Consider the following 23,764-nt stretch of genomic DNA (forward strand, 5'->3'; position numbering starts at 1 on the left):
GGATATCTGCCAATGCAACCACAGCATCAACAGATAGGATCTACCGTGTCAATGTGAACCCGATGTCATCAGCAATCAGTGATGTATACACAGACGCGACTACTCAAACAACCTAAATAAAGTAGTCCACTCATCAATCTAAAGAACAGTAAAAGCATAGAGAGTCTAAATATGGTACAGTTCAGTAGTCAAGGCAAGGGATCTTAAAAGCATATCAACCCCAAAAAAACTAAAGGCATTTAAAATTGAAATGCAGAAATTTATAGGTGAATTTGAAAAAATTGTAAAACAAATGTGCAATGCAAGGAAAAGATTTGAGAAGGATCATAATCTTATGTGCGGGGGGAGCATAGTTTTTAACCTGCATTTAAAATCATTTACACTTGTGGCTGACTTTTACAGAAAATGTAAAAAAAAAATTAAGGAAAATCTTTGCTGATGTATTCATTGCTTGAATTCATTGTGTATGTGGTACTGGAGGCAGGTGTGCATGTCAGTAGTGTTCTGGTAGTTGCTACGGTGACATACATGCTAAATATTCACATCAATCATTCAAATAGTTATCTTGTTTATGACCTGAATAGTTGTAGGCTAATGTATCGCTTCCTGGTTTCAGATGCTAATTTCCGTACCGTTTCTGTAACCAAAAGCTTGGCTCTTTACATAATCTACACTCTTTCTGAATGTGTATTTGTAAAGACCGGCCCAAGGGAGGAGGTGTAAACCTTTGGGAATATCTCATGCTCTAATTTAGTGTGCCTGACTTCTCCCTACAATGCTGGCTAATGTAGGGCAGAACAGCGAGGAATCAACGCTATCTAGTAATTCTCACACCAAAAAAATAGATAAATGACTGCTAATTATTTTGAGAGTAGTGCTTGTTCCCAAGGGGTCACAAGCACAAATCATTTCTAGAAAGGTTGCAAAGCTCATCTTTTCCTTAATCCAAACCTCCCTCCTTCATGCCAATTTACACATTTTTCGATAGGGATGAGACGACTGAAAACTTTTTGGCTCGAGATCCAAATGAAATCAAATCCCCAAAGACTTGCCCAACAGGGGTTGTTCTTAAGCTGACTTCTCATAGGAAACAGCGCAGATACATTTTTCTCCCCCAACCTTGCCGCTTTATTATTATGTAAAACTGTCCAACTTTATCTCATGCTCTTCTTTCTTGCGCTGCGATGGATTGAGTCTGCGGGCACGTGCTGCCATGAATGCCGAACAGGTGTTCAATGAAACCCATACGCAGCCTCAGGAGTTTGAAGACGCAGCGCCAAGATTGCTATTCAACTGATGCTGACCAGCCTTGTCACTCGGAACAAAGGCAACACAAAACAACCACCGCGGGAAGTCACAGGGACACCAAAGTTTTAGAAAAACATGTCAGAGGTGAGCGGCGACCCCCTCCCTGACCAGAAAGACAACAGACTTAAGCTGCTTAAGCATCGCTTGACTACGTTGGAATGCAGATGTCTGCAGAGGGGAGCCTATTATTTAAGATCTTTTCATCATGCTGAAAGGCGGGGTGGCTCTAAAACACATGAATAATGAATGGAATTTCTATCAATATATGTATAATTAATCACATGTCTTCCGACTGGATGTCTATGGAGCCTCTAGTCCTGAGTGACATGGAGACAAGTCTGGACTATTGTCTGAGTCTCACAGTAAAAATACAAATAGTCATCATAGGCACTTTCCTTACATAGATGGTACGTGGGGTTTTAGCAACTTATTAAATCGATTAAGTGATCGTAAAAATTATGTTGATTGTGTGGAATTGAATTTTGATCAGCGGTGAAACAGCAAAATTGAGTGCGCTACTTGACTGTAAATAATAGGGGAGCAATCTTTAGTCTGAGTAAGAACAACAATGTCAAGTTTGGTAAGTTGAAGCTGGAAGGGAAAACAGAGTCCAGAATATTCACAATCACCTCAATATCCCTCCCCGGCAAATGTGTTTCTAAAAGACACTGACGAATAAATGTCGTCTCTTGGTCCGAGAGTAAACTAAGGTTGACTTCTTTAGCCTTTCTTGTCCATTTTACGAGTTTCGCAATTGATTGTCTTTTTGGACCCAGAGTGTGAAGTATTTGTTCACCTTCACACGGGAAGGCTAAACGACAAAGACGGAAATGCAAGCAGGAAGTGGTGCTGTGTTTACGCGCCTGTGTCATTGTGTTTGAGAGGGGCCATTATTTGGTTTGCTGGGAGAATACTCGACATGTACCGCACCATCAAGGACAAAGTGATGGCCATTGGCTTTTCCTTCCATTTTTTTCAAGCGAAAGAAACAAGCTGATTTTTAACACATTCTCTCAGCCACAATAATTCACTTTGGTAGCATGATTAATTCCCGGACGCGGCGGCCGGGTTTGGACTAAATTGACGGGTGATGGAGTGAAATGAGGTGGGGAACGTGGCAGGTTGTTTGTCACATGTGTACCCCTCTGTCACAACTGATTGAATATAATTTGAGCATGTGAGGTAGCCCGTTGATATTAAACGGGAATAACTCTCCGTATTCATCAGGGCTGACTCCCCGCAGCAAGCAGAAATAGAAAATGTAATCTCATCCGCAACTACGGCTATGGCCTAAAGCTCTCTTCCACGCTTTTTCACCACTGATCCTCCCTGAGGGGTCTTGGCCTGTCTCAAGGAAGAGGGAAATCTATAATCCAGCAGATGGCCGAGGATCTATGAGAATTTCTCTTATCGGGAAAAGGGTGGAATAGTTGTGGGCGTCCGGGGCAAGGGTTGTAGGGGGTTATGGTAGCTCAGCGGTATGCGGTAAACAGAATATAGTAAACTCTTCACTGAGTTGGAGGGGTCTTTGTCTTTCACGTCACCACAATAGGGCTCAGTGGCACGGCAGGGGGCAGACCTACAGGTGAGCCAGTCGCCTCTTTAAAAGTGCCTTCCCGCCAAGTCGGGGGATTTGGGGACGAGAAAAGCTCAACAAGGGGGGAGCGCCTGTGTGTGCAAGATTGTGCATTAAGACTCAGTTAAATTCAGCTGCAGTCATGGGGGAACGCAAACGTGTGCGTCTGCATCCTCATGAAAGCAGACTTAGGACAAATACACATTCCAGCTCAGTTTTATTGGACATAATGTTAGCATCCCATCCATGCAGACATGCCGTCTGACAAACGATTGTTTATCAGCATCACAATGTCTCCTTTTATCGCTACTTTGTTTTAAAACTGTAAATTGTCACGATCAGACAAAAGAGAAAACGAGAGAAATTTCTCTACCTATAAATTGAACAGATTGTCGGTGACACCTTTTATGCATCCCTTTTTTTCAGCATCTTATTAGTGTCTATTGCTCCATCTGCCTGTTTACTCCAACTTAAATGTTGTGGTTTTCCGCCACCAACTAGGTAATTCATAGAGTGAGGCAGCGGTGACATTCTGGCTTTATCTTCTTTCTCCTTGCTATCTTTTTGCAAAATCTGCTGAGCTTGTCGAGTCATTACTAGTAGAAGAATTGGCACTGCCCACCCCACCCTTACTCTTTTTCCGACTGAGCGTCCGGCGCTACGAGGAAGGCAAATCAAATCTTAGAGGAGATTGCGTTTTCTCTCGATGGCAAAAGACGAGTCCATTGTCCCGGTGACCCCGCTTTTATTCAAGAGAAAGATGCAAAGGCTAAAAAAAAAAAAAAAAAACTATGGGGACGGGATGTGGAGGGTGATGCTTCTGTGTCCCGCAGGTCAACTCTCGCCCATTTCCTCCCATCTTGAATCCGCTCCCTCGACTCCCCTCCTTACTTGTCGTGACACAGTGATCAGTCACATTCCTCCCCGCAGTCCTCCAGATGAAACGGAACAATAATTATGGGAATAGAGTGGCTCTGGCCGCCAAAGCGGGGCCGCTCAGATCACAACAACACATTGTCCAACCTGATTAAGGAGCCATTTGCGGCCTCCCCCCTTCTCCTCGGCTGCTCTCAGCTGAAACTTGACCCCTCGCAGCAAGACCTATTGATACGCCCTCCGACTTGAGGTTGTCACGAACGTGGGCGTTGCATTTCTGTGCTGAGCCTTCGTCGGAGTGAGTGACTCATCAATGTTGCTCCTTCTGGTTTTGAGAAGAAGGGAGCAGTGGTCATTTCCTGTTGAATTCTTTGAGTCAACAAGCCATGTTGCAAGCTTGTTACAAGCAGGGTGTTTTCTGTCTGCCAAATGAACAACAGCGTTTATGGCGGACAATAACCACCTGTGAAATAAACTTTTTGGAAATAGCGAGCGACTGAGTTCGATCAATAATTGCAGTGTTCAAGTTCATTCGAGTTAATTCCTTGATGCTGGCTCAACTGAGCTCGAGTGAAGAACAAAGTATTGTGAGATTTCAAGTCTTGCGCTATAATGCACATTATTGACCTCCAGGGTTTTGAGCATATTTTGATGCTTTTGAGTTTCACAATCCATTCTTTGATGCTTGCTGAACTGAGCTACACAGAGGAATGCTGGACTCACTGTATTGTGTATTATTGCAATTTTTCAGGTATATTATTCTGGAAAAAAATGGTTGCCACATTGTTAGATCATTTGGAGTTTCACCATACTTATAACTTCTAACACAAGCTGAATTATTTATTCGACGTGTGCTTTATTGAAGAACGCTGAGGTCTCACTAGAATTGCTGGAGTCACACCTTAGAATGATCAACCTTTTATAGGTTTTGTCTGACTTTTGAGCTTTATTATTCCAAAATATAAGTCACTTTGTTTTCTATCTTAAAATGTCTGAACAAAATCCGAGAATTATTTGATGCTTACTGAACTGACCTCAAGTGAAGATTATGCCACGCATTACTATGGTCCTGCCGGGTTTTTGTGTGACTTTTTATATTTTAATATTTCTCTCCCAAATTTGTGTTGTTTGCCTAATTGTGCGACCTTTTCCATATCTCTGTTAAATGACATGATGATTGCTTCTTTTATTATCTGTCTATGTATTGTATGCATCCTGGAAAACAAATCAGGGGCAAACAATGAAACATTAATAACTCTTTCTTTTTTCCTTCAAGGAATTGTCTCGTTTTTACAGTGGCTTGTTAAAGTTTGTGTTAAAGAAAGGGACTATGAATTACGATAACCTTAACGGCAAACGCACTGATTTATAATGTAGTGCATGTCCTTGCTTCCGTCATTACAGTTTTTCCCGGCTAAAATAACAAAGGAGGTATTGAAGTTGTGCGAGTGTCTGCATTGACTTGGCTTCTTTGTTGTATTTTTTGGTTTGTTTTGGGATGGTTGGGTTCTGTTATTCTTTCAACATAGCTGTAGTATCTGCACAGCTGCCCTCACTCGGAAGTCAAGGGGTCGACCCGCAGCGTCTTATCACCGCCTGCTATCTTCACTTTGGAATTTGAAGTGAAGCCTCTGCTTTCTCTCCCCGGAAAACACCTGCATCTGATCACTCTTTGCAGGGAAGGGTCACTTCCTGCCTTTTCACTGGACCTCCATGTTTTTCTTTTTTTTTTTTAAGACTCAAGTTTTTTGTGGGAGTTGATACTACACAGTGGCGCAACAGGGGTTCATAGATCCTCAGCAAATATAAACGCTGGGCGAAATATGAATGTGGGATGCCTTTGAACTTTACGCTGTAATGTGGGTCAGAGATCTATCGCATGCATATTCTGAAAAAGTCTTTTCATCTCCAATTGCGGCGTTAAGATTCCCCCCAGTACGCGCTTAAGTTCATCTCCTTCTCTCGCTGTTATTTATTTAATTTTCTCCACATTAATGTGTAATGTTCTCAAATGTGTTAGAAGTGAGCCGTTCGCACGCGGGGAGAGGAGGGAAACATTTCCGGATGATATGGGGTACTTTTCTTCTTCCACTTCTTGCCTTAATGATTCTGTTTCAAAGTTGGTGGGTTGGCCAGCAAAGGAGTGCATGTGGACCGAGGATTGAAGAAACTTGTGTTCACCGTACCACTCAACACCTCGTCAGCCTCAATGTGTTTAAGCGTGTGTATGTGCTTTAAAAGATGCAGAGGACGCTCTCCTTTGAGGAAAATAACATTCCTTATGAAAACCAATTACTGCTAACATTGTTATAGTTTCTTCTCCTATTGAAAGTATGTATCTCCCTGTTTCCAACCTCCCCACTCATATCCCCTACTCACCAACCCTCATCCCACCCCACCCAACCTCTGTGTTCCAGACGGAGAATTATTCAATTGACTCCAGTTATGTGAACAGCAGAGCCCACCTCATTAAAAGGTACGTTTATTATTTTTTTTTTGTTTCATGCACCTAGCTACCATTGTTATCTCTTATTGTTTTATCTAATGAGACCGCAGGAATCCTTGCAGCAATTTGTATGTGTTTGTTTTGGAGTGGGGATAATAGGGATTGGTAAGAATATGCAAAACAAAAGAAAGGAAGAAAAAAACAAATCCTCTACATAATTCATTCAAATGATGAAGAAAGATGGATGGAGATGACTTAATTAGATACAACAGCAGAATCTACATCTATATGATAGGAATCAACCTCAAGACCATGCGTAAGCAAAATGTAATGGAAACCAGTTCTTTTAAAGTACCAGAAATGAAAGTTTTTGCTCTCCCTCTTACAATACAATGCCTATTAGTAATCCTTTCAGCAAGCTAGCAGTCACGCTTCTGCTAACTTAACATGCAAGGTGTCGCAGTTCCACCATATCAAATAGCAACCAACGTGGAGGCGATTCAGGGTTGCCATGGCAATGTAAAATGTTGTATTCACTTTAATCTACTGTATATGTCATTAAACTATGTGATATTTTAAAAGAAAGGGAAGTAAAATTTCCTTCATGCGCTCTCCCTATAGTTGTGAAGTGTTACTCATTTTACACGACAATCAGACAAAAAAAGAAATCAGGATTTTAACATAAACTTATGAACATCATCATATCACAATCTTTTAAGCAAATTTATATGAATTTAAGCACTAAAGTCACATAGAAGGTGTCCAGAAAGGTCCACTAAACTAAAGACCAACTAAAGTAGATGTAGGGTTGCAATGGCAATGAAAGACATTCTGTTATCCTTAGAATCTACTTTTATCTTATCTGAATTATATGTCATATAACCCATGAGAGACATTTGATATAAATCAAATTCTTTAAAATAGAAGTTAAGTCATATTTTTATTCCCCCTGTAATTGTGAAGTCAATGTTAGGGTCTTTAAGTTATTATCAAGCAACGTAGAAGGCACCCAGGCAAGTCCATCAGAAGACCTACAAAAAATGAAATCCATGGTTTCTGTGGCAATTAAATATTCTCTGTTCTCGTTATTATAGTTTGAATTAAGGCTATGTTAATCATCTTTAATATCCCACTGAAGCATCATAAATGAAAATCCTATTTTTTTTAGCCATATGTCAGTGTATTTCCTTCTTAGGCTTCAGCTAGCAGCTTTGTAAATCTAAAAGCCAGAGAGCAAGCTACTATGCAGTTTCTTGAAATCAACATCATCATAGAATGATTGAGCAAGGTAGCACTCATGCTTGCGCTAATACAACATGAGAATTGTCCAAGTAGGTCAGCCAAAATAAACCGCACAGAGAATGAGATTCAGTATTGCTATAGCAATGAAAGGGATTGTATTCTACATATTAGAGTCTACATTTAGCTGATAATTGCATACATAATGTGACACAAATCATATAATTTTGTAGCAAAAGCAACTAACTTGTTTCCGCTCCCTATAGCTGTGAAAAATAACACAAGTCATAGAACACTATGCATAATCATGACCTTCTGTTGCACTGAATATGAGAAGAGTCCAACTTATTAAAGACCCGCAGACTAGCTTATCAGAAGTCAGTGGCCCATCAGAATGAAAATTAAGATGTTACATTAAAAAATGTACAGTTGCTTTGAAGATTTGATATGATAGATAAGATTAAGAAGAGTATTTTAAATGTTGTAAAAAACAGCTTCTCATTTGATATCTAAATCAAAATCTCAACGTTATGTTTCTATTAAATATTTTACGCTATTTAACAACAGAACATGTTCAACGACCTCCTTGTTGTACATGAGTCATATTTTGGTGACATTGCAGGAGCACTGACTTCATTCACACTTTGAAAATGTTTTAGAATATTTATGTACAAATAAATATCATCTGTCACGATACTACGGTTTGAAGGCGTCAGAATATGCTAACCAGGCACTTGATGCTTTTTTAAGGCTTGTGGTTGGGTAAATAACAGCTGGTCAGTTTGTTTTTATGTGAAAGTAGAGTCGATAATTTAAAACCATCATCCATATGTGGACTCAAAAAACAGATTCATCCATTTAATTTTCCCAGCACTTGTCCTTGGGGTCTCTTTGGGCTACACCATGTCACTAATCAATCGCAAAGCACTTAGGGACAAACAACTTTTCATATTCATACCTAAAGTATAATCCATTGCAGGGATGGGGTTCCTTGATGATGATGATTATGTATTTATTTATTTTACCCTTAGCTCCAATTTATTAAAAAAATGATTTTGCACTTAATGTCGGTTTCTTGTTCAGCACTTTTTTGCTATCCTGAAATGGTCATTTTTGTGCGAGAGATCTTTATACTGAAAAAAAATAAACCACTATGTGGTTATTTCTGTTTGCTTCAAATCTTTTGTTGCTGGGTTAAGGCAATGGGTTTTACATTCATTGAAATATGTATTATCAAGAGTGAATAATATAGAGCACTTATTTATCCATATTTAAAATAGCATTTTTTTTTATACATCTGGTTATGAAGTATGTGACTGCCCCGCCCCCTCCCCCCGCCGCCCCCCCGTCACACTGAGAAAAGATTGTGGCCCCCTCCAGCATTTCAGTTGCCAATCCCTGGTCTATAGTCTTCATGCATGAATGTGGGAGGAAGCTGAAGTATCTGTAGAAAGCCCACGCAAGCGCAGGCACAACTTGCGGCCTCCATGCGGGAAGGACTTGAGCAGAGATTTGATCACCGATCCTCTTTGAGCTGTTAGGCACATGTGCTACCGGCAAGTCCATCGTGCTGCCCCAAAATTGGATAGCTACGTGGGAATGCAGGGTTAGGAAATAGGCACGGGGGTCAAAATAATTCCCTCCGGCTGTGGAATAGTTTTGCAAGTGGGCTACTTTTGATTCCACAATTGTCCTTTTGTTACCTGCAGCCTTGCAACAAGGGGGCTTTCTTTTGTTTGCTCCCGGCTTTGCCCCCTCTCTACAGACCCATTATGACAATTTCCCCTCCAAAGATTTCCTGCATTTATGTAAACAAAGAGCATGGAAGTGCAGATTCCCACAAAGCAAGCCCCTCAGGAGCCCAGTGAACCCCCCTGGTCTGATACAGGTGCAATTACAGTGATAACATCAGAAGGTCAGCATTATCCGCCGCTTCAGCCTCGCAATGGGGAACGTTCGGCCAGTGTTTGAGGATACAGCTACCTTGGAATGTCCTTCACTCCTACCTCCCACTCTCTCCCTGCTACTTCTTCCAAGAACACATGTTGATTTATTCCCCTGCTCTTTAGTGTTGTTTATAAATGTGAATTTGTTCCGGTGGGATGGTACTCAAACGAGGGGAAATCACACTGTTACTGTGCAGCTGTTGATTGTTACTATCGCCTCCCCGCCACCCACCACCCATCCTGCTTTATTGACTGCGAGCTCCCGGTGCAAGCCAGATGCTCGGTTTGCATGCCTCCAGCGTTTCCGACATCCATCTTTCTTCCCGGAATTCCTGATTACTGCAGTATTTGTCTGATTGAAGTGAGCAAGTGCCTCCCTGTTTGTTCAAGATGCCCTTGAAGGCAGTGTGTCCATCCAACACGTCTTTGCCTGTTGCACCAAGGAGATCCGTACAAGCGATTATTATTACGATTATTTCAAGTTGAGTGTTTTGCTAAGATTTATTTTAAAGCCAGTGATTTTTTTAAGTTCAGAATAGGTAGAAAATAACCTCATAAAAAGACAAGGAAAAGGCACTTAAAACACCCTGGGAGTGAAAACGATGCGCGAACATGTGAGCGACGCTGATGTGACAGTTAATCAACATCTTTCTCGGTCCTCCCTTGTGCAGCACGTCGACATTCAAGGACCTAGAGGGGAACAGTCTGAAGGACAGCGGCCACGAGGAGAGTGACCAGACCGACAGCGAACACGACGTCCAGCGAGGACACTATGTTGATACGGCTGTCAATGACATGCTCAACATGACCGTGCCTCCCAATGTTTGCCAGCTGCCAGACCAAGGTAAGACCACATCCGTGTTGTTGTACAACAATAACAGCCAAAGCATCTTCACCGGTGCAAAATGCTAACTTGTGGATCTGGTTTGTGTTTCCACCAATGGGTGTGACATCAACTAATGTGATATCATAACAGTTTGATCACTTTAAACTAGGTGAGAAATAAAACAGTAAACAGCAATGATTAGTCAGGTAATGACCAATCAGGGCTCACCTGTTTTGAGAGTTTGGTCATGTGATATTTGCATGCTGAGTAATGATTGGTCATTGCTTTTTTTGTGGACCGTCAAATCGATTTTGTGGCGTCAATGCGGAAGCACAAAAAGACCTCCAATCTATATAAAATGACAAGAGTGTCATGTCAAAGGCAATGGGGATTGATACATTTGAACATATACTCTATTAATATGGAAACTATATCAATAGTTTTTAAAAATGGAACATATGAAATAAATATGGTCATCCGTTGGTTGTGTGGCAGTTTGCGAAAACGGAACAGGCAGGTTTGTCTTTTTTATGCTCCTCAGGCTGACCTCATGTAATCTTGGGGTGATTCTGAAAGCACTTTTATCTAATTTATCTAATTATGTTAATGATAAACTGTTTAAAAGGTTGTATAAGGTTTGCTTTGCTTTGTTTGCTGTTGTTGTCTTTAATGAATTCTATAATTGTCACTTCAAATAATGCAGGACATAAAATCACTGTGAATGTGTCCACAGTATTGGATATTGTAGTAGGACTTCATTTATTCACATAAGTTATTTTGGTATCCTCAAATCTACTCTCCCAACTTTCGACAATTGGATAGGGAAAAAAAAAACCACATTCTACCCTTCTGATGTAACCTCAGGCAACACACATTGATTGACAGCAGCTATGTTTGCGTTTGAAGGCTCGTCGAATCCCCACGAGCTAGCGTGGCAGCAATTAGGCTCACAAAGGTGGACTTTTACATACCTCCACGAGCCCTGATCCATTATTCAGAGGGATCATTTAGCTGGCGAGTTAATGTGGATGTTTCATATCTGACTGAAGCGTTTAAAAAGACATCCCGTCGTCTGGCAGGAGTCAGTGTAAGGAGTCGTGTTGGTGCTTAACTGCTGCCACTCACACTAGAGAGGAAGGATGAAGATGTCCGTGGCCGGCCCAGATGTTGCCGTGCACCTGGTAGCCATTTAAGACTCGCAGGAAAACACCACAGTTGCACAAGCGTCCGCTTTGGGTAAAACTTTAGGGTGACCCTCGTTTCCGTTTTTGAGCTCGGCAAAAAGGGTTTATTAATAGCTGTCTCTTCCCTCAGTGGTGTTATTTTAACTCCAACCATAATAAGCACCTTACTTTTCTTCTCCCCCTTGCTCACGTACAGAATCAATTTTTAATGAGTGCGACGGAACAAAAATCCCCTTTTATGTCAAGGAATAATAAGGCTTTCTTAAAGTTGATATAGCTGGGAGCAATTTTGGCTGAATGTGTTGTGTAAGTGGGGAATAATAACATTAGGAGACACACTTAATGACAGCCATGTAAATGGACTCAGTCGCCGCCGCCTGCCTGGCTGCTCGCCCGTCATTTGTAACAACTTGGCCGAGGTCCGCGCCTGACGTCAAAGCTACCCTCAGTAGCATCATACGCTATTCAAAAATAAAAAAATAAATGACTGTTCATAAGATCTCAACCTACCAATCGAGTCTGATTTCATGTAATAATTGGACGCAATTAGAGATAATGCACATTGTGAGTGTTAAGTATTAAGAATGCGTGGTACACTTTCATTTCAGTATTCATTCTTTTAAGCAGAACAGAAAATTGATAGTGAAGGAGCTGTTTTGAATTACAATCAAATCCTCTTGATAGGGATTTCTTTCCACAGAGCTGCTCCCCCCAAAAATGATATTTGGTTTTCACTCTTTGTCAATAAATGGTAAGAGCCACAAGAAAATTATGAAAATGCTTGTTAAATTCACTACCAAAGACTTATATGTCTTTTCAGACTCCACATATTCAATCCCAGGAACCTACCTAACCATCCATTCATCTATTCGTCCATCAGTCAGTCCATCAGTCCCCCTCCCCCACGTCCGTCCATCCATCCACGCTAAAAAAGGGTCTGGAAAAGCTACTGTAGTAGTGGGGACAGGCTTGTCTTCACTTTGAGTCCATTTAACTGACAAAAATTGGACCATGTGAAGCATTTACTTTGTGTTGGATGAAGGGAAGGATTATCAGAAGACAATTTACTGAACACACTTGCACGCCTATTGGGAGACACAGCCACAGCACAATACACAAAGACAGACAACGTTGAGAATTCATTTCCTACGTGCACGCTTTTATTGTCATGTTTTCCTGTGTTGATAAGGGCTATGAACAAAACAAGTGGGAAGGAGCGTAGGTTAAACTCCCAGGATTGAACAGAGCAAATATTTACCATTCCCAGTGCCATGCAAAGGTGCTGTTTGCCCAGGAGACAAGAGTTGCCTTCACACAAAAACCCTCCAAAGCATCATAAACATGCCGGCTTTCTTTCATGAGGTAATCCCTTTGTGCTCAGTCAACCCCCACTGCTCTCAATCACAATGAACAATCCTTCTTCCTCCAACATCACTACTACTGGACATTTTTGACCCGTTTTAGAGGGTAAAAACTGTTTTGATCTAGGCCACAGGTGTCAAACCCAGATTCGGCTCGCCACATCATTGTATGTGGCTTACAAAAGCAAATCATCTCTGTCAACCTCCATGACCCTTCCCAAGATAGTAACGCAATAGGTTACGAGAGGCGGTTTGTAAGCGGAATTGTTCCTAAGTGGAGACACACTAAATGTTAATTCAATTGTTGTTGTACAGTATTGGAGACACAATGGCAACTGATGGATAAAAATAAATAGTCAAAGAAACTAAAATTAACATTAGAAGTTAATGGAGCCATGCCATCTTTTGAAACAATAACACATAATTACTGATAAAAATCAATTTCAAGGCACATGATTGAGGATTGAGCATTAAAGTCAAAATAATTTTTCAATAAAAATAGATCCGGTCACAAAATAGAACATTCCACTCATAGTATAGTCCTCGATCCCATTCTATTGTAAATATACCAAATCATTTGTGTATTTATTATTTACGTTTCCTCAACACAAACTCAAAATACATGAATGATTTTCAAACATAAAGTCAGATGCAGATTAAATCTGTCTGTATTACTTTAATTCATTTTTGACTTGCTGTCAGCATCACACCCCCAGCTGAGAATCAACGTTCTAGTGTTTCTTAAGCGTTTGCTGAATCCCTGCCAAGAATCTTAAGAGGAGCTCTTTTTGAAAACCTCACTCTGGCCGATTAGATTATTGAAGTATTTTCAGAATAAATCACATTAAATCTCTTTCAAATCTATAATGGAAAGGCTATCTTTAACAGTCATGAACGGATGATATGGCTTAAACCGTAACCTCTGAACGAGTGACGTATTAAATATATTCTTTATTTTTCAAGTGAAATTGGAGGGATTTCATTAAATGGAGCTTAAGCAATGCCAAGCCATTACTGTTATGATAAAAGCCAGCTAACAGACAGCTAGATCTTTTTTTTTGGTGGTCTTCTTTCTTTTGATTGTCAGCGCTCTCAAGTAATTCCTGGCGGATGTGGATGAGCCGCTGTGTTTTTACGGATTAACATCCATGTTTTGACAAATTTCTCCATGTAGGAGTAAAGTGGGGAGTATGACAGTATTTGGGATTTATGGTTTTGTGGTTATTTCAAATTTATTAGAGTGGGGCAAAAAAGAAAAGAAAAAAAGAATCTGCCCTTGTGGCTTTTTTACACACTGAGGAAAGCGAGACTGTTCAATTAGCTCGGGCAAGGAACAGGCCTCCTTTATTTTTGACATATTCCTCTCCCCCTTCATCTCTGGAGATTTTGCCTCATCTATGTGCCAGTTCCCTGAGGGGGTGTGCCTGAAGCCTGGAGCCCAGGAATGGAAGTTCACTCCGTGGGCCACAGATTCCTCCATATTCCCATCTTCCATCAGAGGGATCCACTGGGTCTCACTGTTCCTAATTGAATCGAGCATCCCTCCCCTTCCTCTCGGATCGCAAACCTTTTTTTTCTGTCTTCCCTTAAACTTTGTGCCGCTCAAGCACTTCCCTTTCCCTGTTGAATTTGAAGGGGGAAAAAAACGTAAAAGCATCTCATATGTTTCTGCTGCAAAACTTGCCCTAAATTCAACACAGGAACATTTCTAGTTTGCAGTTCTGTGATCTCCTAAGGAAATTGCTGACAGGTGTCAGAGTGTGCGAGTCGGCGGGGCTGTGCTGACAGCAGGGGGAGGAAGAGCAAGAGCAGGAGGAGGAGCAGGCAACGTGAGGCAGGCAGAGAGAGATGAGCGGAGAGTAGAGTAGGAAGTCTTAGTGAGGGAAAATTGGGAGGGGGAACAAAGAAACAATCTATCTGACAGGTAAGACTGATTTTTAGTTTTTCTCCGGTGAATAAAACTTCAACAGCATCGAATCAAGTGTGCCAACAACAAATCATGCATGATTATATTTTTATGATCACATCCACAATCCAAACTCCATACAGGGATCATCCATTTTGATTTGCTTAATCTAATGTGGGAGCCATGGAGGTAAAATGGCCGACAGTGACAAAGAGCAGTGGGGAGGTGTAATACGAGTTAAGGAAGACGGAGTGCACCGCAGAGCGCATGTCCGACATGAGAAAAGATGAAGGCGAATAAATTGGAATTTCAAGCTGTGTCCACCTGTGTTCCACTTTCTTCCGTCGTAGGAAATGAGGAGGAATAATTAGCGGAATGATTTTTGAAGAGCCATATTTAAGAATCCATACTGTGTGATTTAATGGTCAAGATGACAAAAAATGCTCACACTGTAAATCCGTGTCTATGCTGTTCCGCTTAAATCGGAGGACACTGCAGACGGCAATAATGATCATTTCAATCTGTAGTCAAATATAAAATCAGAAGAAGCCTGGACGATGATGCTAAAAATAATGTGCACTACAGAGCAACATGCTTCACTAATGTTCTATAGCTCAGGTTTGCGACTGACCTAACAGATACTGATTATAGGGGAGTTGTCGAATAACGCCCTATGTGACTTGAAAACATGCCCAATTCCAAAGCCAGAGGAAACCTGGCTTGAAAAGGTGCAGCATGAAGCTCTTTTTACTTCCCGTAAGAGGATAATATTTCTGTCTTAATGACAATTAGGCAAACTTAAAGTGCATCAAATCAACAGAATATAGTTTTGGATAAAACACAAATGTTTACAGGCATTTTGAGTTTTTTGTTCTTTGAATTGGTCATCAGATAAATAACAAACCTTGTGACAAAATATACATACTATAGTACTCTTTTTACACGACAGTTGCGGCTCGTGCATTCAAAATACATAAGAAGTGAGTATCTGAGACAGTGACAATTGTTTTCAATGCAAATGTTTGTTGGCAGTTAATATCCATTTTTAAACTCTTGTTTGGCGGTGCTGCTCCTCTGATGGTCTGCCTTTTTACCAACTTCAACCCACGATGTGAGGCAATGTTTTTCTTCAGTATTAAACAAACTAACAGTAGTGTCTTGTTAATTCTAACAGTGTAAGAATGTCGATACGTCATTGCTGTAGGGCGTAATACTTCCATCTGTCGAAATGACAACTATACAGGAACTCAAAAAACAGCAGCTTCTTCCCAATTCCCAGGCACCACTTGGTTCAAGTTGTATTTTATCGTAGATTGCTGTGGCACACTTCGCATCAACATTGTACTACTAAAAGAAAACCTGAATATGCTAAAAGAATGAAGCTGGCATTGATCAAAATAGGACAAACACGAAGTCGTTGCAGATAAGTACTGCAAAAAAATGCCAAAAAAAACCTTCACCGTGTAAAACATAAGTTGTGATCATTTGTTTAAGCAATGTTCAAAGCTTTAAATTGGCTACAACTGCATGTAAATTATAGACAAGGTGGAGACAGCCCATGAGTATCGATTTGTGAAAAAAAAAAATATATTTGACCATATTTGGATATAAGAGGTTTCTGCCTGATAGCGACGACATGTAGATTCAACGACATGTAAATTGTGTTCTCCAACTCGTAAGAAGGAAAGCTGACTGGCATTTATTGCACCCTGTGGAAAAGAGGCTGCCATCATTTTCTTTGTTTTTACACATCTGAATATGTTAAGCAAGCATGTACACTGCTTTCATGTTTAAAAATAGCCAAAGTCTCTTGGTAGTGGTGTTTGTTTGCTGTACTTGCTTAAGTAAAAAATCCCTGCCCCACCTCTCCTTTTTCCGTTCTTTACTTATTTCCAAGCGGGAATAAGTCGAGGGATGTGTGGATGTATTTAAACAAATGTGTTTTGATGCTGAATTAAGTTTTCCAAGTGTCTTTTGCTGCTGCGTTTTGCATACGGGGACAAATTAAAAGTGTAGATTGTCTCTCGGCCACGGAATGTCGTAACACGATAGAAGCATCACCTGATCCGAACAAAGCTCCCATGAATAAAGCTGGTGTATTTTAATCAGCTCAAGAAGAAACTGCTTATCTCCATGCACTTGTCATGGATAGCGTATTGAACATATCAGAGAGAGAAATGGGAATAGTTCATTATTTTCTACGGCTCACAATGAGCCTGATATGGGGGGGGGAGAGAGAGAGAGAGAGAGAGAGAGAGAGAGAGAGAGAGAGAGAGAGAGAGAGAGAGAGAGAGAGAGAGAGAGAGAGAGAGAGAGAGAGAGAGAGAGAGAGAGAGAGAGAGAGAGAGAGAGAGAGAGAGAGGGAAAATAGGCTACCGGATCTCCATTGCTTATTCATGATGCTGTGGCATGCTAGGTGTGTTAATAATCCACACAGAAAGAGAGTAAATCACACTTGTTTGTCGAACACCTCTTCAAGCCGGGCCCCTGTGGACGGCAGGTGGGGAAACGAGGCTTGATCAGGGGGTTGGGAGGCAGATTAAAACTGGTAACGTCTTGGAGTTTGATGGGCAGGAGTGGATTGGATTTGGAGCCGGAGTGGAATGTTAAAACGGCTCGTGGGCAAACACTGCCTAGAGTGTTGGAGAGTCCGTTTTCAAAGGTTAATCACAGGAAGATGAGGAGATAGAGAAATGGTTAAAGGGTGGGGGACGGAGCATTTCAAATGCGGCAAATGAGTCACCTTTGGTATGCCAGAACACGCCTGAAAACTCACCGATTTTTGTACTACGTCGTGGTGAAAATGTGTTTTATTTTCTCATTAGCACCATTTGGAAAAGTAGGAAAAAAATAGTCTCAAGCAACAATATCAACAACTGACACCAACTTTAGTGTGCATCTATCATAAGGAGAAAATGTCTCCAGGACCATGCCCAACATTGTAGTTGGTAATTTTAGTTATTTAATGTATTCCAAGTAACAAACAGGAGATACTAACCTGCAAAGATGAACATAAATCAAGTTTGTGCACAAAAACATGAATGGTTGATTAGAAAATATTTGTTCATTTCAAATGAAGTTTGTGAAGTTTCCATGGAGACGTTCCAGTTTTGCAACCAGAGTAAGGTTTGGTTCTTCCACACCACATTCATCTAAGCCTTTTGCTAGCTAGATAAAAAGGGCCCTATCAGAAGAGGGATGTCTCCTTAGATTAAAAAACAAGTCTGAAATCTAGCTAAAGCTGTAATTGATTTATGAGATTTGCGCAACCAGTAATTGATTAATTGCATGTTTCATTTAACTAAACTGGTACATACAGTGTGTAATATGTATCGTTGCTAAGTGGACTCTACAAAGCAGGAGTCCCCAATTCTAGTCCTCGGGATCGGGTGTCCTGCATGTTTTCTATGTCTCCCTGCTGCAGCACTCCTGATTCAAATGATCAGGATTGTTATCCAGTTTCCGCATATTTTGCTGATTATCCGATCATTCGAATACAGAGTATAAAACATGCAGGACACCGGACCCCTGCTATAAAGTAATAACCTTGCCATTCACTATTTCCCCATCTTGGAGATGCTCACAGTTACCTTCCCTTCTCTGTGTGACGCGTCTAGTGCACATACGGTATGATTACATTAGTCTGGGTCATTGCAGGAGCAGAGCAATGTTCACCACTTCTGGGTGGCGATTTGCATGATCTGCGTGATGCACATTCAGCATAAAGCGAGATTAAGATGGCTTCCCACCTACACACTTATCACATAGTGCTGTGAGCACACTACTCTCTCCTAGTCGTTAGAACATTGTGGCGGGCCCATGCGACAAACGTGCAATTCAGTTAAACCAACTTAGCTGACTTGTTTAGTGTTTAGAATAACAATGCGCTTAGCCGACGTAGTGCTGGGACACCGACATTAGAATTCCACTCCCAAAAATGTTGCACACAATTAAATCTGACATTTTGTAGGTGAGACATGAGAGTTTATTTCTGTTAGGGAAAGATCTCTGGGATTGATTAGCTGGATTCAGTCGTCATTTCAGCCATGCTATTTGTGTGCACACCAATAGATATATGAAGTAAAATGAAGCTTCAAATTTGCTCCATTAACCAGTTGCATTATTTGACCCCTCTAAAAGGCACTGCTGGTTTGAATACTAAATGGGTTAAGCAAGAAAGCAGAGACAATATCAGTACTTAAAATACAAATTTGTCACTATAGGTGGTTCTCATGCATGAAATATGGCAATGGTAAAAAAAAAATCAAAGAAGCACTTGCCTTGCTTCAATTTCCTGGATTTTCTACAATGATGTTAAACCAAAACAAAAGTAGGCAGGACATAAATAAGTAACACACTACTGATGTTATTGTCATTTGCTTCACGTGAAACTGGTCCATGGCGCAAAAATGGTTAGGGTCTGCTTTTGCCCCAAACACCTTCCCCAAAGACAGAAAATAGCAGTTAGGTTCACTCCGGAGCCAACACTCAGCTGTAAACAGAGTCACAATGGACTCATGGCATCATTGTTACTGGCAGAGTAAACAAGCTGATATGAAGGCACACACACATATACACATGGTCCAGAGGAGACCCGTGAGTGGGAAGGATACCCGCCGAGAGACTGCCAAGCTAGGCTTGTATTACAGGGATCCCAGGCTATGAGACACCGACTGGGCGGTCCGCGTTCCCTCCAGGCAGCTGGCCCTCGGCCCAGTCGGCTATAATCAGCTCCATTACCTGTAGCACTGACTCGCATTTAGGAGCTCTCATAGTGAGTTCGTGGAGCAGAGATGAAGCGGACAGTATTAACATGCGAGAAGCCGATGCACATGCACACTTGCATTCTTCACGGGCACGTAAAAGGCATGTGTTTTATCTCCTAAGAATATAAATTAAACGCTCTGTTGAAATCAGTGGGAATAATCAAGTGTGGACAAGTACATTGTAGCTCATGCTTTTCTGTCCAGAATACAAAGAGACACTTCACTGCAGCTGGGATAGAGTGGAGGAGGGGAGTGACGGTATTGGGGGATACTTAAGGCATTTTAACGCCACTCACTTCCCTTCCTTTTCCGTGGGAAAAAACCTACACTTCTACCCTCATTAATCCATTTGACTTTTTTCCATCTCATCTGTTCATCACATTGATGGGGCATAGCTTCACTGGAACAAGGAGCAGCAGGTTTTCCTCATTACACACCTTGATTTGGAGCGCCAAATGCACAGAATGTGTTTTTGTTACTATAAAGCAGCAGTTGTTAATCCCAGTCCTTATTTTTGAATCGGGTGTGTTGCAGCAGAAAAACATATATAAAACATGCAGGACACTGCACCCCGAGGAGCAGGTTTGAAAACCCGTACTTTTCAGGTCAAGTAATTAGTAAAGTAGCTGAACTACTTTTTGTAAGTAACTGTAGCAACACTGATCCTGGTCGTACCTTAACAGCGAGTAGAGTGAAAAAGTGTCCTCTTCTCGCCAGAATGTGTTTAAGTTCGCCACTCAAATACGCTTACGCAATATAAATTACAGTAAATATTTGTATGACAATCAGTTGCAATATACTGTACATACTTATAAAACAAACAAGATATTGTAAATACGATAAAAATGTGTGTGCCACAATACCAGACACAGTATTCTGACTCTAATTCTTTGGGCGCCATTCAGAACCTCCAATAGATGTATACTGACTACCCCTGTAATGTGTTCCCTTCGTGTTTGTTCAGTAATTATTATATTGAAATTTAAGCAACCTGATTTTAACACTGACCTACATCACCTAACTACTAGCAGAACCCTTCAGATATAAGTGGAAGGTTAAAGGCAAGCCATGTGACGCAAGTCTACTATGACTATCTTTCATTCAGCAATCAGCATCGGTCCTCTCTCGCTGCCCCCCAGGTGACCTCGGCGAGCCGTGCTCTAACTCGACATTCGGTCTCAGCAGCAAGCGGCTTAGCGCGTGACTCGCGATATCAACTATTGATGAGGCTGGACCTTTTTTCTTGGTCAAGACTCTTCAGGAAATCTTGAAAGTTAACTCGTCACAGACAGACTCAGAAGTGGGCCGTTTCAGCTCTTGTCAGGTTAACTACAAATTGCAGTTGGCTCAAGTGTATGAATAAGCATTGAAACTCTCCAGAATATGTTCACGCAGTGTTACAAAGTAGCTAAAGCTACTATAGCTAACATTTTACAAAGGAATATTTATATTATAAATTACATAGTTTTAACACATTCTTAAGAAAATACGTACAGGGGAAAATAATAGCCTGAGTGGATGCCTAGTCTGCCCCCTGATCTTTTCTGTCACCCTTCGACAGAAAAAGTCCAATATTTTGAAAACAGAATGTTTTGGCCGACAAGAATCCCAAATCTGTTTTGACAAAACCAGACATTTTGTTTGATTCTGCTCGAGTTTGGTGAAACATGACCTTCCTATATCGTGTTTTTGTTGTTGGTGTTACAGCATGCAAATGATACACATCTGAAGTGCAGCGTGCATGCTTGTAACACTGCCTGGATGATTACTACCAGTAGTCAGTCGCTCTGAAGTGTGTTGTGCTACATGCTAGTTTACGCTTGTTTTTCGCCCACTTGAGCGTGAAAAAGGTCAACGGCTGAGCGCGGCGCATGGATGTGTTTGCATCGTTGCCAGCGGTGGTGCATAAGCAAATTAAGTGAATTAATCAACATTAACAACATTATTCACAAAGAGCCTTTTGTACAAAAAGGGATATTTCCTCCAGGCAAATCTTTCTGGGCATTAGCATAATTATCGTATTAATGCAAAATCAGGCAGATCTGTTGCTGGTTATTTACAGTCTTGGGCTTAGTGTTAGTGAGGGGGAAAACGTGCACTGTAGTGGCTTTATTGTCCTTTCTTTCATATAACTAAGCTGGGGACTCAATCGATGGTGGCCAAATTTGACTTTTCAAAGGCCCTCTGTCCCTTGCCTCTTAAAGGGAAGGATAAAAGGTAATGGGAGAGGTTGGCTGTTAAGTTTAATGGCAGACAGGCAAGTCTCAGAGGGGCTCTATTTAATGACGTGCCTCTTCTCATGCCGCGCTCGTTAAAGACAAGGCCAAAATGCATGAAGAGGACAGGCCCGCAGCGTTGCACCCCCTCCCACCACCACCCTCGTCTAGGAGCTGCGGGCTTTTGTGTGTTGTGTGCACCTACTCGGCTCACATTAGCATCAGGAAATAAATAAAGCAGGCTTGACCTCTTCATTCCTCAACATAGGTTCAGCCACGTTGCATTTGGAAGTCCACGCAAAGCCTCTTGTGTGGCTTTCCCGCTGTTGAGAGAAGGAAACGGGGAAGCGGATGGCGGGAATTGGATCTTTGACACCTGCCACTTCCACTCTGTTGCACCTTGCTTCACCCACACCTCCACCCAACCCTGCCCTTCCTTTTTGCCCACCCATCGCTACACATAAGGATGTTTGCGTGTCACAGCTCAGCATGTTATTATGAGTGGGCGCACGCAGGGAAATCCAATTACTTCCACTGTGTCAGACCCCACACACTTATGCATGTAACTCAAATTAAAAAAGATGTGCCCATTAGTTTCCCCGTATCCTCATGGTCTTTCCCTCCCCTGCACATGTGCAAATCCTTTTGCGACTTGGAGGCTGCATAGTGCTGCACTGGTTGGCAGGTGGTAATGCTGAGGCTATTGATTCTGACTCATATTAAGTGGTATCGTGGAGCGGCTCTTGCTGTGGTGAATAATGTGGAGCCAGAAAGAAATCAGCACGGCTGTTGCTGTTTGACGGGCAGAATGGTGAAGAATAGCCTTTTTGGTAAGGAACTATTGCACCTTGTAACCAAAATGAGCTTCTGCACCAGGAGTCTTGGATGCATATAATGCATAGCCTTGTTTCATTAACAACCAAGACTGTATAAATGCATGGAATTAGTAAAGAAAAGTGGATTACTCTGAAACACTGAATCATTCCAACCAACCTTAATGTAAGTCAAGAGCCAAGTTGAGTGAGCGCAAAAGGATTGACTAAGGGCAACTAAGGGTTTAGGTTTTTCTATGGTTTAGTGTTTTTCTTAGAGGAAAAAGCCACAGAGCTGATATAAAAAAAAAAAAAAAAAAGACGCATCCCCTGGTGAAATGCTGAAAAGATTAAACACCAATAATTTCGAAACTTGGGCGGCTTGGTGGCGCACTGGTTAGCACGTCCACCTCACAGCTAGGAGGGTGCGAATTCGATTCCACCTCCGGCCCTCCCTGTGTGGAGTTTGCGTGTTCTCCCCATCCCCGCGTGGGTTTTCTTGGGGCACTCCGGTTTCCTCCCACATCCCAAAAACATGTCTGGTAGCACTCCACATTGCCCCTAGGTGTGAGTCTGGATGGTTGTTCGTCTCTGTGTGCCCTGCGATTGGCTGGCAACAGGTTCAGGGTGTCCCCACCTACTGCCTGTTGACTGCTGAGATAGGCTTCAGCACGCCCGCAACCCCTGTGGGGACAAGCAGTATAGAAAATGGATGGATGGAATTCTAAAACTAACCCTCCACTCACACACCAACCCATAAAAAAAAAAATCAAAAAATAAGGTCAAAAGAAACGCCACTGTTTAATGCCTCAGATTTACACCAAATAAAGTAGTATGAAATAAATTGATTTATTCACAAAACAAACAAACAAACAAGGTATGTGGAATTACCCAAATACTAAATTAACCAAGGCAATTTCAAACAAATGTTCACAAAAAAGAAATTCAGGGAATAAACTCAAAACTCCAGAAAATGTCAAATGACTAGCAACATCACCCATGAACCAACAAAGCCTGAATGAAACCAGGGAGCTATATACAAGCAAACTGTCATGACAGCGAGGTACACCTGAAAAAAAAAGTGGCAGGAGAGAGCTGATTGATTGACAGCGGAAACAGATTGACGAGAACAGGTGGAAACGCAAATTTAACGAGTTGATACGACATGAGGGGCAAAAGGGACATTGGAAAACATGAAACTAAATGTAAAACTAATGTTTAAAAAACACAAAGAAGGCTTAAACAGTTTAAACCATGAACAGAATACATCTATTCCCAGTATTTCCCAATGATTTTATTCGC

At 41.4% G+C, this 23,764-nt stretch overlaps 1 protein-coding gene across 2 annotated transcripts in view; it reads left to right on the forward strand.

Annotated features, from left to right (window-relative positions):
- Positions 1 to 23,764, forward strand: part of pcdh19 (protocadherin 19) — a 58,894-nt gene that overhangs the window by 23,499 nt on the left and 11,631 nt on the right. For both annotated transcript variants that reach the window (XM_061281467.1, XM_061281475.1), the window contains exons 3-4: positions 6,178 to 6,236; positions 10,063 to 10,235. In XM_061281467.1, coding sequence (XP_061137451.1) covers positions 6,178 to 6,236; positions 10,063 to 10,235 — 232 coding nt within the window. The remainder of the gene's footprint in view (positions 1 to 6,177; positions 6,237 to 10,062; positions 10,236 to 23,764) is intronic.

Source organism: Syngnathus typhle, linkage group LG1 (assembly GCF_033458585.1).
Source record: "Syngnathus typhle isolate RoL2023-S1 ecotype Sweden linkage group LG1, RoL_Styp_1.0, whole genome shotgun sequence".
Taxonomy (NCBI): domain Eukaryota; kingdom Metazoa; phylum Chordata; class Actinopteri; order Syngnathiformes; family Syngnathidae; genus Syngnathus; species Syngnathus typhle.